The 15,329-nt window shown below is 36.8% G+C and overlaps 1 protein-coding gene across 2 annotated transcripts; it reads right to left on the reverse strand.

Annotated features, from left to right (window-relative positions):
- Window positions 1-10,983: 10,983 nt before the first annotated feature.
- LOC133717333 (uroporphyrinogen-III synthase, chloroplastic-like) lies at window positions 10,984-14,704 on the reverse strand. 2 transcript variants are annotated; one of them, XM_062144029.1, is made up of 7 exons: window positions 14,536-14,704; window positions 14,278-14,363; window positions 13,887-13,960; window positions 12,957-13,076; window positions 12,350-12,445; window positions 11,568-11,658; window positions 10,984-11,242 (listed from the first exon to the last, which is right to left on the reverse strand). In XM_062144029.1, coding segments are annotated over exons 2-6 (312 nt in total). In that variant the 5' UTR covers window positions 14,280-14,363; window positions 14,536-14,704; the 3' UTR covers window positions 10,984-11,242; window positions 11,568-11,638. The 2 variants fall into 2 exon arrangements, 1 of the variants encoding a protein (XP_062000013.1); XR_009849537.1 differs by lacking the exons at window positions 13,887-13,960; window positions 14,278-14,363; window positions 14,536-14,704 and adding an exon at window positions 13,501-13,859 and having other exon boundaries at window positions 11,568-12,445.
- Window positions 14,705-15,329: the final 625 nt, after the last annotated feature.

Consider the following 15,329-nt stretch of genomic DNA (forward strand, 5'->3'; position numbering starts at 1 on the left):
TATTCTTGGCTAAATTTAAAGATGATTTACGTTTGGACGTGCTTAGATTAGAGGGCTGAAAGCGCAGATCATGCACCAGCCTTCCTACTATCTATATCGATATGATTCTAAGTGCAAGATCTAATGTGGAATATACAAGTTGAATCCTGAATTGTCGATGGTATATATATGTATATGGGAAAGGGTCCTTTATCTCTTATTCAAAAGGTTAGGGACAGTCAGACTCAGACCTAATGATGAAGTGCATTATGGAGTAGTGGGTATGCAATAGTACGCAGCTCTTAAAAGCCACGAAAGTGATTATGATCGAAGGACATTGTCTATGGTAGCAAGGGTACGTATGTGATTGCATATACTTTGTCATTATATTACAGGACAGCTTATGATGCATGGGGATCACAATTAACTATTAGGTCATTTGTTTGAGTCAAAAGAATATGATGATATTAAAATAATTGCACTAATCTTAGTTCCTAAGTACTAAGATTGACAATAGATGAAGTGACTCAAACTCTTATAAGCTTATAAGGAAGGTTATATTTTTCCAATGTGGGAGTTATATTTTTCACATTCTCAACACGCCCCGCACGTGTGGCGATTTCTCAAGCCATACACGTCACACGTGGACAAGTTATATTGGGTGACGGTGAGCACGTGTGGCCATAGCTGAAAACAAACACGTGGGTAACCTGCTTTGATACCATGATAAAGTAATATAAGGTTCGCATCCAAAACCAATTGGCAATTGATGGAGTGACCCAAACTCTTATAAGCCCATAAGGAATGTTATATTTTTTCAATGTGGGAGTTATATTTTTTACATTCTCAACACCGACGCACATCTTTTAGTTAAAAACTTAAAAATCTAAAATCTAAGTAAGTTAATAGAATTAGAACAACAAATCTGAAGAGAATTAAAAAAGAAGAAGAAGAAGCAGAAAAAAGACGATACGAACATGTCGAGAATAATATATATCAATTGTGGGCTGCCGCCCTGGTATGTACATGAAACATCTAGCTATTTGTCTGTTTATGTGCTTTTCGATTCCCTTTGCTCAATGAGCAAAAAGATTTGAGAAGTCCACATGGGAATAGGATTAGAGTTTGATATTAACATGACGTTTTATTAGCTTATGTGTTGTAGGAAAACTAGCTCTCTCGAGTGCGATCGTATGTGTGATTCAGAAAAGCTTGTAAGCTTTTAGAATGGAATTTGCAGCATTCCGAACTGTTTATATCTTGTCCTGGTTGAAGTCCATGTCATTCTCCATTCATATATGATATATTCAAATTCAAAAACAGCTGTAATATTTGAATTTTAAGCCCAGATTCTGCCCTCATACTGCATTTTAATTAAGTTTAGATTGAATTTTAAGCAGATCGACTTGCATATACAAGTCGCTGCACCATTTAGACGCTAAAATAACACATTTCGAAGAGCTCATGTTGTCCTACTATAAGACCATGTTCGTTTGTAGAAGTGAATTATGCACAAAAAGGGGGGAAAATGGAATGAACTTACTAGAATGACATTCTTGTCCAAAACTAAAATGAAATGAAAATGTTATCGATAACTCTGAATAAAACTTTGACACAAACTTAGTAGTAATTAACTACTACTAAAATGTTATTTATGCATTGTTATTTTGCGGTTCAGGTTTGGTCCTCAGCTCATACTTTAAATCCTTTGTATTGGAATCGATCTTTTTTAGATTGGCTTGATCATATTGGGAATAATTCTGCTTTGTCCTCAGATCATTTTGCTTCAAGTCTCTACACTGCTTGGGCCATTTGGCATAGCAGAAATAAACTAGGTTTTCAGAATATTAATTTGTCTCCTGCCTCGTGTGTGTTTCAAGCTTATGCTTTGAGCTCTAATTATTTGAAAGCCAATCCCAGGTTCTCTCTCCCAAAGATTTCGAAATACTTTCATATTAAGTGGCAACCCCCTAATGCTAATCAAGTGAAGTTTAACTTTGACGGTTTTGTCAGGAATGGTTTGGCTACTCTTGGGTTTGTTATTCGCAATAAGGATGGTAACCCTCTTTTTGCAGCTAATAGAAAAATTGGCAATGCGTCAGTGTTGGTAGCGGAAGCCACGGCTCTACGAGATGGACTCCATACAACTTTACTTCAACATCATTCTAACATCATTGTGGAAGGCGATTCAAAGTTATTAATAGAATGTGTTCAAGGTCGTTGCCAGTTTCGGTGGCGCATTAAAACATTATTACATGATATTAACGAGCTTACACTACAGTTTCGTTCAATTATCTTCAGACATGTGTATTGAGAGACTAATTTTGTTGCGGACCATCTAGCATCGGCATTCTTCTCATAATCCATCTGTCTGGTTTTTTTGTTTGCCCCTTTCTGTGTCCCCAGCGTTCCAGTTGGATCGGCTGGGAGGGGGTGTGGTGCGTGGGTTTGTTTTCTAGTTTCTGTTTTGTTTTTCAATCATCACAAAAAAAAGACTAGCTAGTATGTATCCTTTTTCATTTGGAAATCCTTGAGTTGACCAATGACTCTGGTTAATTTGGAATTTGTCCCATTTCATCGTCCTGACGATTTATTCAACTTGATTAATTATGATGGTTTAGTAATTAACTATGACGGTTACCACTAATACTAGGGTAGGACAGTGGATATATGAGAGATGTCCACAGAGATATAAGTTATCTACTTTTAAAGATTAGGTCATATTTTTTTCAACTTTTAGGATGCGATCTACACTATTAGAACTTACCTTTGGACGTTAAGAAGGTCTAATTAAGAAGTTTACGTTTTGTTCAATAATTAGACAGATTTTAACATTTCCTACACAGTCTACACTTATAGATCTCAATGGCATGATGTAAAGACAGTCAATGTCTCGATGACATGAGACGCAATAGTTGAGACGTACACAATTGAGTCCAATTTCAATTCATGTACATATCGTTTTCAAAGTTCTGGAAAGATAATGGGCCACAACGATATTCACCAGTTTTAGTGCTTAAATTTTTTTAGGCTTATTAATTAATATTTTACCTCAGAGTAAGTGAGTAATGAATATCTCTATCAGTCTTTAATCAGCTGACATATGTTACCTGTGAATGCTTTAGCAGTTAATTAGCCACAAGCTTTTAACTAAAACAAATAATTACCTACTAGCTGTTGAGAATGTGAAAAAAATATAACTCTCACATTAAAAAAATATAACTTTGCTTATGGGTTTATAAGGGTTTGGGCCACTCCATCCATTGTCAATTGGTTTTGGATGTGAACCCTATATTACTTTATCACGGTATCAGAGTCAAGTTACCTACGTGTTTGGTTTCAACGATGGCCACACGTACTCACCGTCACCCAATATAACTTGTCCACGTGTATGTCTTACATGTTTTGTTTCAGCGATAGCCACACGTGTTCACCGTCACCCAATATAACTTGTCCACGTGTATAACTTAAGAAATCGCCACACTTGTTGAGAATGTGAAAAAAATATAACTTTGTTTATGAGTTTTTAAGGAATTGGGTCATTCCATCTATTGTCAATTGATTTTGGATGTGAACTCCATATTACTCTATTTCATCCATTGTCAATTAGTTATGGATGTGAATCCCATATTACTTTATTACTAGCTAACTTGAATCCTATCCAAATCAAGCTATCCCCGCTTTCTATTGTACTGGTCATTGTAAAAATGGTGGAACCAACTGATTTTTCATAATCTTTATAGATATTCTGCAATCTTATATAGTGCTTATAGCTTAGTTCATATTCCAATAAGAATTAAGGGGACCGTTCTTATATTTGTTTCAGTGATGCGACATTGGAATCTACATTTTATAAAATTAACAGTTTGTTTCTCTCTCTCACACACAGAGACACACACACACACACACATATATATATATATATATATATATATATATATATACGGATCCATTCGAGAGCGGACGTCCGCAACCCAGAAAAAGTGCGGACGTCGCTGCTCCGGCCTCGATCAAGCGGCGACGGCGCGGCGCGGCTTGCCGGAGGGATGCTGGGGGTCGTGCGGAGGGGTCTGCGGTCCGATGGAGTCGCCGGCGACGGTTCTGCTGTGCTGCACAGAACCTGCAACTGCAGGTGAGGTGGCTGCCCAGAAACCGGCAAGCCCGACCTCCTCCGACCTCGAACGCCGCCTAGAAGAGGTCTGGGACGCCTCCGGCCTCCCTCCGGCCAGCCCGCGCCGCCGCCTGAAAGCCGCCTGCTGCATCGACGTCCGCACTTTAGCGACAGTGCGGACGTCCGCCCTTGATCGGGCCTGTATATATATATATATATATATATATATATATATATATATATTACCATTACATTGCGATAAAATTTATGGACTATAACATGGGGTTCTAACATGGGCAACCTGTGTGACTATACGTACAGGACCCTGAATCTTACAAACCCATCAACTTTTTTTATTAAAAATTATTATTATTATTAGCTTATTGCTTATCTTTTATTTTAGTTAACAATCAAGGCCGACTCTGGTGCCTTGTTATTCCATATGACTTAAAATCTTATAAAACTAACCGCTTCTTCCACTAATGTTTTATTATGATCGATTAGTTTGTTTGTATTTTATCTTACATTTAATAATAATCAAAGTCCACTATGATATATATCATAGGTGCGACTCCATAGATTTTGAATCTCTTATATAACCGATTACTTATTTTAGGAAACTTTCATATCAGTGTTTTTTTGTTTTTGTTGGACAACGTACTCTGATCATAAGTAATACAAGGAAAAAGAAAGTTCTCGTTTTTTTGCCGTGTAAAAGTCCTGTAATGTCAATCCGAATAGTTTGAAATATTGTTTTCATCCATACATTCGTTTGATTTTTATGGAGGTGTATATTGCATGAGTCTGGATTCGAGCAAATCTAAAAGCCTAAAGGAGCCAAAATTGAATGGAACAGAATCAATGTCAAATTGTCAACAATGGCCACTAAAACTGACTGATTGGACCGAAAAAAGGGAGAAGAGAAGGCGGTGGCATCCTACTGAGGAGACAATTTGGACGATGAAACCCTAAACCAATTAATCACCACCACCCAACCCAGGGAATGATAGCTTTAGCTCCCCATAAACCAAACTGGAAAGATCATCGATGCCAGTACTATATAATAAATAAAACACATAATGGCTTAATACCAAGTATCTTTATCTTGTTTGTTAATTATTTGCTTAATGCATGTTTGCATATTGGTGAATCTGAATGGCCACAATTCCGTGTCAACTTCAACTTCAACTTCCTCTTGGAGGCCATCAAAAGCCAAAAGCCATCTTTTCTTTTGCATTCTTTATACATCTTTTGGCACAAATTCTACATTTCTATATTGAACTTATAATCTTGTACGTAATATACTTAAGCGGGTGTTGCCGGTGCAATAGGTAGTTGATTTGGAGTAGAAAGTGGAGGAGGATAGAGGACTAATTAAATTGCTTAATTAAGAAACAATATGCATGTTAATTATGTTTGTAATCAGTAAAAGGCATGTTACTTACATGCTTCATGTGGGATTTGGGATGGTCGATCTACAAATTAATAACTAAGATATGCATCCTTAATTTACTTTCTGTAGTTCATTGCGTTCTATATAATATACATGCTCTTCTAGTGAGGGATTATTTTTTTGGCCATTTTAAGGGATCGTTATATCCACTTTTCGATCGCATATTCACATCTTAACCGTTCAGTTTTTTTTATATATTGCATATGGCATGCATGACGTTAGTGATCATAATCTCTGTAGCATTTCCAAAAACGTGTCATGCAATCAAGTGGGGGGGGGGGGGGGGTGTAATGTTCATGTTTAAGGAATTAATCAAATGCTCCGACCATCCATTATGTTTCAATTTTCTTGATGATACGAAAAGGATTGACAATGCAGGAATGACATTTTTAATTTTGGTTTCAAACTCCAATTAAGACAGAAAAGATTAATTACACAATTAAAAACAAAGAGATATAAAATTTTCATTATTAAAAAGCAAGAAAAAACGATTTCAAACTTTTTAGTTTGCAATTGGATCTATATTATTCTCATTATAGAGCATGCATTGCTATAATACATGTCATGTAATGAAGTGGGGCATATATATAATAATGTTCATGTTTAAAGAACTAATCAAATGCTCCAACCATCCATTATGTTTCAATTTTCTTGATGGTACGAAGAGAATTGATGGCATTTTAAACCATCCATTATACAATTAAAAACAAAGATACATAGATTTTTATTATTAAAACGAAAGAAGAAACGGTTTCAAATTTTCGAGTTTGCAATTATTCTCATTAATTATAGAGCATGCATTGCTATAATATATGATGTGGAATCCCCTGTCCCTATCTGACGAGCCAGACGACTTGAACTAAGCGGTGATAAACAACTCAATGAACCCTAGGAAGGCAACTCCATCGTATTATATATTAGACTGTAGAAACTAACTGCAAACCATAGTTTCACATTCTAACTACAAACCATAGTGTCACGTTTGAATGAATAATAGTGGAACCTTCATCTGCTGACATAATAATTCACGTCACTACGAGACCCAGTAGAGGTGAAGTCGGTGTAATCAATTAAGTAAGTAGTCGCTGGGATTTGGGACTCGAACATTTAATTAATGACTAAATTCAGTTTGCCCTCTTTAATTTTGGGGCAAACATCAGTTTGGTCCATGATCTTTTTTTTTAATCATGATGGTCCTTGCACTTCTATTTTCCATCACGCAAGTCTAAAATTCAAATTTAGCTCGAAATGTGAAGTCATATGCTGAGCTGGACCAGACATCCGGGCCCAATTTTTAGATTTTAAATCACTAATAAGGGCAAAATAGACATTTCTAATTTAATTTTATTTCTTTTTTCTTTTATTATCTAATTTCTATTTTTTTTTTCTTTTTTCTCTCTATTTTCTCTCTCTTTAGCTTCACTTTGCCTCTCTCTCTCTCTTCCCGACCTCTCTTCTTCTTCTCTTCATCTACCATCACTGCCATCACCGGAGACCACCACCTCCAGCCACCACTTCACTACACAGCCATCATCATCTGAACCACAACTGAAAACCCGACCAAGACCCAGTCTTTTCATCGTCGATCAAGACCCTCCGGTCACCGCACGCGACCTCCAAACCTGTGATGCCACTGTTCCACGACCCTCAACGGTTTCCGGCCATCTCCTCACCACACCACCATCACCACTGCACTCAGCAAGCAATGGAGAAGAAAACCCAAAAGTTTCATTGCCACCCGAAGCCGGACGACACCGTATGTGCCGTCGCCGGAATCTAGGTTATGCAAGGGCCGATTCGTCTTTTCCAACCACGTCCGATATGCACGACCACCCTAGCTGGAATCAGAGCCTCACAATTCATCAAAACCCCTTGGTCCTGACCTTTGTTTGCTACCAGAGCCGCCGCACCCGTCGCCGGAGCTTATGGAGAAAGAAGTGGGCACTTGTTCAGTTCTTCAGCCACCGCAAGCCCTCCTCCACCGCCTCCTCAATTGCACGCCCTCCTCCACCGCCTTTCATCTTGCACAGATCCGGCCTCACCTCTCGTGCCGACATCATCTTCATCTTTGCATCTTCATCTTCGCATCTTCAACTTCATCAAGGTTTGGGTAAGCAATCCAAGAAATTGGTAATGAAATTTGTTGGGTGTGCAGATAGGGGGTTTGACATTCCCAGACCTGTCCAGGTGGTGGTAATGGGTTCTAGTGATCGACCCAAAAGTGATGAAAGGGGTGGTGGAAAGAGGTTGTTGAAAGCTGGAGATTTGATTTCGGGGTCATGAGGTTGTGGCTGCAATTGACCCTAAGCAGCGGTGGGAGGGTTGTGGGTAAGGAAGAGAAAGGAGAGGAGGGTTTAGTTTTTGATTACTGGTTTTCGATCGTGTAATGGGGCCATAATTGACTCAAAACAGTAACAAGGGTTACTTAGGACATTTCGCACAAAATGAGAGGACAAAGCTGAAAAGTGGGCCCGGATGTCTGGTCCAGCTCAGCATATGACGTCACCTTTCGAGCTAAATTTGAATTTTGAACTTGCGTGATGGAAAATAGAAGTGCAATGACCATCATGATTAAAAAAAATTGTCAGGGACCAAACTGATGTTTGCCCCAAAATTAAAGCGGGCAAACTGAATTTAGTCCTTTAATTAATTAGGGGACTTTTGCAGGAGAAGACATTTCAAAATCTCCAAGCATTGCAAGTAGCTAGAAGTAGCCAGCTGAAACATTCAATGTTAATATTAAACGAACTACAAAGTCCCACGTATTTGATGGAACCCTAGCTTATAAACTGAGTCTGGGTGACACGACACCCACACAAACACTAGCCAAACTTGAGAACATTCTACGGCGCCGACGTCTACTTTTCAGAGCAAAAAGATGGGTGCGCTGAACACAACAGGGGCTGCAGCTAGGCCTAGTTTCTGCCGTTTTAAATTCACTTTGCAGCACAGAATGACTGGACTAGAAGATGACCCTCCCTTATAAACCCTAATTAAAGTACAAAACGTGTTTTATTTTATTTCATCAAGACACAAAAAGCATGCAGTACGAATTAAATAGATGGATGAGGTCTTGGCTAGACTGATACTAGTACGTGCAAAGTAATTTTTACACGTTAGCTTAGCAACACCTACTCATATCTTCTTCTTTGATTCCAAGTCGAAGATATGTATTGGGAATTTTCGGTTTGAAGATTTGATCAATAACATACTGTACAGTACTTTTATCATTTAAATATAGTATATGATCCGATCATCCATAGTTTTCTTTTTTTAACTATAATTATTTGCTGCCTCCTTTGATGCTACATGCATGAATTTGTGTTTAATCTATCACTTTCATTCTATAGTAACACCTTTATATCTTATATAGATATCGATCTTGTGCATGTTATGTTTATCGTTAAATATATTTGTAACTTGGGAGATAGGGATTTGTTGTGCCTAATAGAATGATCGAAAAGCCAATTGTTGTAGTACTAGTTCTAATCAAGCAGAAATTTGTGGAAACAAATATATATATATATATATATATATATATATATATATATATATATATATATATATATTAGCAGAGATTACTTTAACTTCAATTATTTGCTGCCTCCTTCGATCCTACACGCATGCATTTGTGTTTAATCTATCACTTTCATTCTATAGTAACACCTTTGTATCTTATATATATCTATCTTGGTCGTGTTATGCTATCGTTAATTATGTTTGTAACTTGTGCGATAACCCCAACAAAATGATAGAAAAGCCAAGCAGTACTAGTTCTAATCATATATTTTTGTTTTAGAGAAACGGGAATTGAGAGAAAATTGCTGTGTATTCTCATTGATAATAGGGACCTCTTTATATAGAGGATTACAATGCATAAAATCTGAATCGTACAAGGAAAGGTAATCATACATTGAATGGATATCTCTAAGATTTTCCGAGATTATCTCTAGTTAATAACCCTATTACCACGAGGTCAAGTAACCTAGAGTTTGGGCCAGACACAAAATAGAGATTTACTTGAACACTTCTCCTTTGTTAGAGAGGAAAGATCTCACATTGGAAAAGTGACAAATAAAATATAACTTATAAGTGGGTGGATCTCACCCAATTGTACCGAGACCTTTTGTGATTAAAACCCGACACCTATTGGGTGGTTAAGTTGGGACAGTATCAGTACAATGGTGGGCCACGGGCCACGCTTGTCGCTGTTTAACATGGTATCAGAGCGGGTCATTCTCCAATTGCGTCTCCACGTAGGCACGTATCATGAGCCCAAATTGGGGTTCCTTGTATTGCCATCGAAATATTACCAAGTGTCCAATGTAGGCTTTGGATTGTATTGACCAAGTCTCCGATATGAGACTTGTGTCCCAATTTCCAATATGAGAATTGGATTAATTAATTTCACGTGCAGACCTAGAGTTAGGTTGCACGTGAGGGGCTGTGTTGGAGAGGAAAGATCCCACATTGGAAAAGTGACAAATAAAATATAACTTATAAGTGGGTGGATCTCACCCAATTGTACCGAGGCATTTTATGATTAAAACCCAACACCTATTGGGTGGTTAAGTTGGGACAATATCGGTATAATGGTGGGTCACGGGCCACGCTTGTCGCTGTTTAACATCCTTTTGTCGCCCAAACGCGGTGCTCCTCTTGTTGCCTCATTAAAAACCTTGCCGAGTAACAAAAACCCTGTGGGACAAAAATAACCTCGGTCGAAGGGGAAAAAGAGCACAACACACCCTTCACGCACTACGCCAATAATACGATCAGACGACAGTTTTTCGCTGTAGTCTGATACCCCTCTTTGTTGTTGACTGAGTGGGTGCCGTCTGATATGAGTATCAGACAACAGCAAGATTCTGTCGTCTGAAGAAAATTTGGACAAGAGCAAGAACTAACAAACCTGTTGTCTGAACACCAGACTAGACAATAGACAACTTAAAGTAGCTGTTGTCCAAAGTGAATTAAGTCAGCATAATCTAAAGAAAAGTAACTTCTGAGGTCATTAAGACAACATAACTTATAGTGTAGCATTGTCTGTTAAAGTTTCACACTCTATTTTTCTCAAAGTAAACTCTTGTGTGTTGTTTGCTCAAACAACAACTTTCTAGGTTTTGCAGTTATTGAAGTTTATTTCTAACCATGGTTTTCCTACTTTGATGTAGTGGTTAATGAAGTGAGACAATAGAATATATATACCTTTGACATTGTGTTTTACAATGTTGGGCAATAGAACCAGTTTAAAAGATATTGTTGTTATGTTGTACAGACAACAGTTTTTTTATTTGATTTTTTTGTGCTCAATTGTCAGACAATGGTTTTCTGGTGAAATTGCATTGTTTGAGATTGGATAACAAGACATACATTCTGGATATTGCATCTAACAAAAACCTATCAATCAATGCATCCACAAACACATCCAATATTGATACCAAAAGCTTTCCATTAAATCCAACAAGATCTACAATATTCCATCAGCAGTAGGTTCATCCCAATATTAACACATACTAACCTTGCCTATATACTTAAAGGCCAAAAACATAAACTTGTCGATAAATGTGTCCAATGCACATTAACCATGCCTATATATACCTAAAGAGTCTAAATACCAAAACAGATAAAGGTAAGAGGATCTCCACAACACTTCAGTTCCTATTAGCAGCTGCAACATCTATTGGCTTCAAACCCTCCTGTGGTGCAATAACAAGTCTATCAATTAGTAAAAGGACAGAAATCATGATTGTTGCCTTATAAGGTTTCACTCATAATAATCTATTGAACATAAGCAAATATCTAACTACAAAGCAATCTGGTTATAAGTTTAAGCTTTGTGAAGCATTTCCCAACAAATATCTAACCAAAGCAGTCCATAATAATATGTGGATATGTTCAATAATATATATGTGTTTATGTGTATCTAACAAAATATCCAAGTTATATATAGCTTCAGAAGCTATTGAATACAAGATTAGTAACTAAACTAATTATAATAAGCACTCTGGTAGGACTTCATACCAGTGCTTCTGTGACCTTGCAAAATGTTATAAAATCCTGGCCACCTGTCAGTACAAACCTTCAAGGCCCACTCATGATCTGATTACCATATCTGCCAAATACAACATAAATATTATCATTTTAAGAAGTTGAAACGGGATCGTAAAAGATACATTAGAAGAGGAAAGTTTGTTCATCCTCTCATGTCCATAAAAGAGTCTCAAGAGTCGCAATTATATCAGCATTATATAAGGAAGATGATGATGAGTACTAAGTCCTGGTTTACAAAATCAAGTATCAAGTAAAAGAAAAATGACTTCAGTTATTTAGTGAGAACATCTCTATCAGAAACAATCGGACTTTGAATCACACAGCAAGACTTAAATTAATGTATTGAGCAGGTGTCAGCATAAGAAATAAAAAAAGCAAACAACAATTCTTCTATGCTTTAACACTAGAAACAATCCACATCAGTCCATATGCTGTAACTAAAATAATAACAAACCATATATATTAATATAGATTAAGATCTACACTATCAATTTAAATGCAAAGCAATCTCTTGTCTATGAAAGAGAAAATACAAAATGCATCATGTGCTCCACAACCAAAGAGATTTTAATCCAAACTGTGGTTTTCATAAATACTTTTAATGCCAGACTGTTCATAGATCCTGTATTTCAATCCTGATTGTATTATATTCATTACAAAAATGCATCTAATTTTCACTACTTTTGTACTCTAAAGACTGTTCACTGTGTAACCTATGTGTTTGTAGTCATACAAAAGAAGCCTTCACTTACCAATCTCATTGCCAGCTTTTGCAGAAGCAGGATATAGGACTTTGCCTTTGTCTTTCCTATTCTTAGGGAGCTCTGAAGCCAAAACCTTGGCTGTTGCTGAAGATTACAGTTTACAAAAGAAAACGTATCAAAAACAAAAGATAGAATAAGTGATCCCACAATATTGGGTCATCTTGAACAAAAGAAAATAACAATAAACCACTTGGTGCAAATGCATAGATTCTATCGTCTCACTTCCAAGTAAAAGAAATGCAAGACAAATGTCAGGATGAAAAGCTATCCCCAGTGTAGCAACTAACTACCACCAAAACGAAGTGGCTGAAGGGCCACCTGGAAGTATCAAAATCAAACTAAGCAATCCAAAACCCATCAGGTTTCAATAGAATCTAACTCCAGCACAATAAAACCTTTGCAGGCCTACTCAATGCATTTTCATTTGGAGAAATTTCAGTTTAATAGTAATCTCCAGTACTTTCCAAATAGTCTTAATGCCATGATGTTTTCTTTTGGGTCTTCTAATTGACTGAAGGAAGCATAAGAGGCAGTACTACTATGTGTACAGAATTAGATGCTTTCCTAGAGTAATGTAGAAGCATGACATAATCACCTTTTGATGGCACAAAGACAAGACTGAGGGATTTCTTTGATGACTGCAGTACTTCCTCAAAGACACTTGTTGTACCAGCCCCCACGACACCTACCTTAACACTTGGAGTTCCGGGCAGCCCTAAAGACAAAGAAGAAGCTTGCTCTCATTTTGGAGAATAGAAATGATCCAAAATGATCATGGAGGAATGGAATATAAAGGACCTTTTCTCTGTAATTCTTCTGGGCACCATAAAATTTTACAGAAATTAACCAAACTACAGAGTAATCGTTCAAACTAAACTCCCAAATTTGAAATTTCACATAAAGGGGAGATCTTTCTTAATGTTGACAACTCGAGAATAGTTTCAAAACCAGAGAAAATACTGAAATTGAGATCCCATAGAAAGTCCTTTCACATCACAAACTAAATAAAGATCATATGTCGATGCAAAATGCATGCTAATCATAGATTATACTGAATTTTGGGATGTAGAGGTGAACTTGAAGCAAAGAAAAGATTCATACACAGTGAGCAATGACGTAAAAAAGACACACTAGTACACCTTAAAGAAACCTGAAGCAATTGAGTCTTCCAATATTGACTGAGAATAGGTGAAGCAAGCTTTCCGAACACGTACATATTAAGAAAAACATAACAAAGATTCAATTTGACAATCAAAACAGTAGAACAAGTATCTAATCAATAATTCAGCTTTTTAAAAGAAAAATATAGATTCAATCATTTCTGTCACTTTCTACAAAACCATTTGCTACTTTGCTAGCACTCTCAACAAAACCATTACTCCATTTTCATTTTACAACAAATCAACCAGCTATATTACAACTAGGTCAGTCCACTACAACAAATCAGCAGAAAAAGAAAAAATAGCAGTGAACAATAGAACAAAGAATCAGTAAATGTGAGAATTGACAAATATGAGATGAATACCGTTTGGAAGCATTGACAATAAGTAGAACTTTCCCCTTGTACACACTAAGATCCGCATCATTGCCATTAGCATCCTGCATTAACAAATATAACAAGTCAACCATCAAAGGGACTGCAAACTGATTGAATATGAAGCTTGACCTTGACAGTGAGATCATAAATTGAATATCACTAGTCGCATCATTCCTGAATAGCAGTTAATAGAAGTCTTACTTAAAACCCAAAGACTACTAGAGTTAGAAAACTAGAAAATTTACACACACACACATATAAATATATATAGAAAATTTACACATACACATAAATATATATATAGTACCTCGTTAACAAAGAAAAACCCTAGATTTGAAATAAAATCGAATCGAATTAAAGAACCCAGAGGTTTCCTTACATTTTCTCGACTACGCAGCTGTCTTAGAAAGAGTGGTTCTTGAATTGGGTATGGGGACTTGGATTTTCTTGATGAATCCATAGTACCTGAACCCACAAATTCACACAATAGTAAGAGAAGGAGGCACAGAGAAAACAAAAATAGATGATGAAAATCTGCGATTAATCAAAAATGAAAGAAATACGCAATAAAAAAATTGCAAAATTCAAAGAGGAGAAAGGAATGGCGGTGAAGATGAAGCAATTTGATCGTTCTCACGGTGGAGGAAATCGTATGACTTAATCTTTTATGTTCTGAGGCTGAGGAGGAAGAGAATCGAACGGAATCCGTCACTGCGGTGGTCGATTGGCAGTCGCTGGTCACTGGGTGAGAGAGAGATAGAGAGAGGCGAGAGCTCGGGTGTTTTGGTCAAATGGAGAGGGAAAAGTTAAATTTTTGATTTTTGTGTGTTGAAGTGGTATGTCAACCCTAGCTAAAACTCAGCTTGTATCGAAAAATAAAAAAATAAAAAAAAATCCCTAAAATTCAGACAACATCAAATAAGGTGCATTGTCTGAAACTAATGTGACAACAGACAAATTAAAAACTATTGTGTGAAACACTCAAATCAGACAACATCTTTCAACAGACATTGACTTAAAAGATATCAGACAACAGACACCTAATAACAGTTGTGTGATTGAAAACAATCAGACAACAGCAAAAATCAGCCATTGTATAAATGAACCTTGGACAACATCACATAATAACTGTTGTCTGAATTAATTCATTCAGACAACATCAAAAAAATCAACCATTGTCTGAAATGCTATTACACAAGAGGTAAGAAAAAACCATTGTTTGATTCAAAAACTTAGACGATAGAATATTTCTTGCTGTCGTCTAATTATTTCAGACGACAGTTAAAATGTTTGCTGTTGTCTGATATGTGTTGTCTGATTCCGAAATTGGCGTAGTGACGTTTCGAGACCATACATGTCTGCATCTCCCCCTGATGACTACGGTCATGAGAGTTCAGATAACTTCCGCAAATGATGCTACCAACATGTTTC

Source organism: Rosa rugosa, chromosome 6, assembly GCF_958449725.1.
Source record: "Rosa rugosa chromosome 6, drRosRugo1.1, whole genome shotgun sequence".
In the NCBI taxonomy this organism is placed as follows: domain Eukaryota; kingdom Viridiplantae; phylum Streptophyta; class Magnoliopsida; order Rosales; family Rosaceae; genus Rosa; species Rosa rugosa.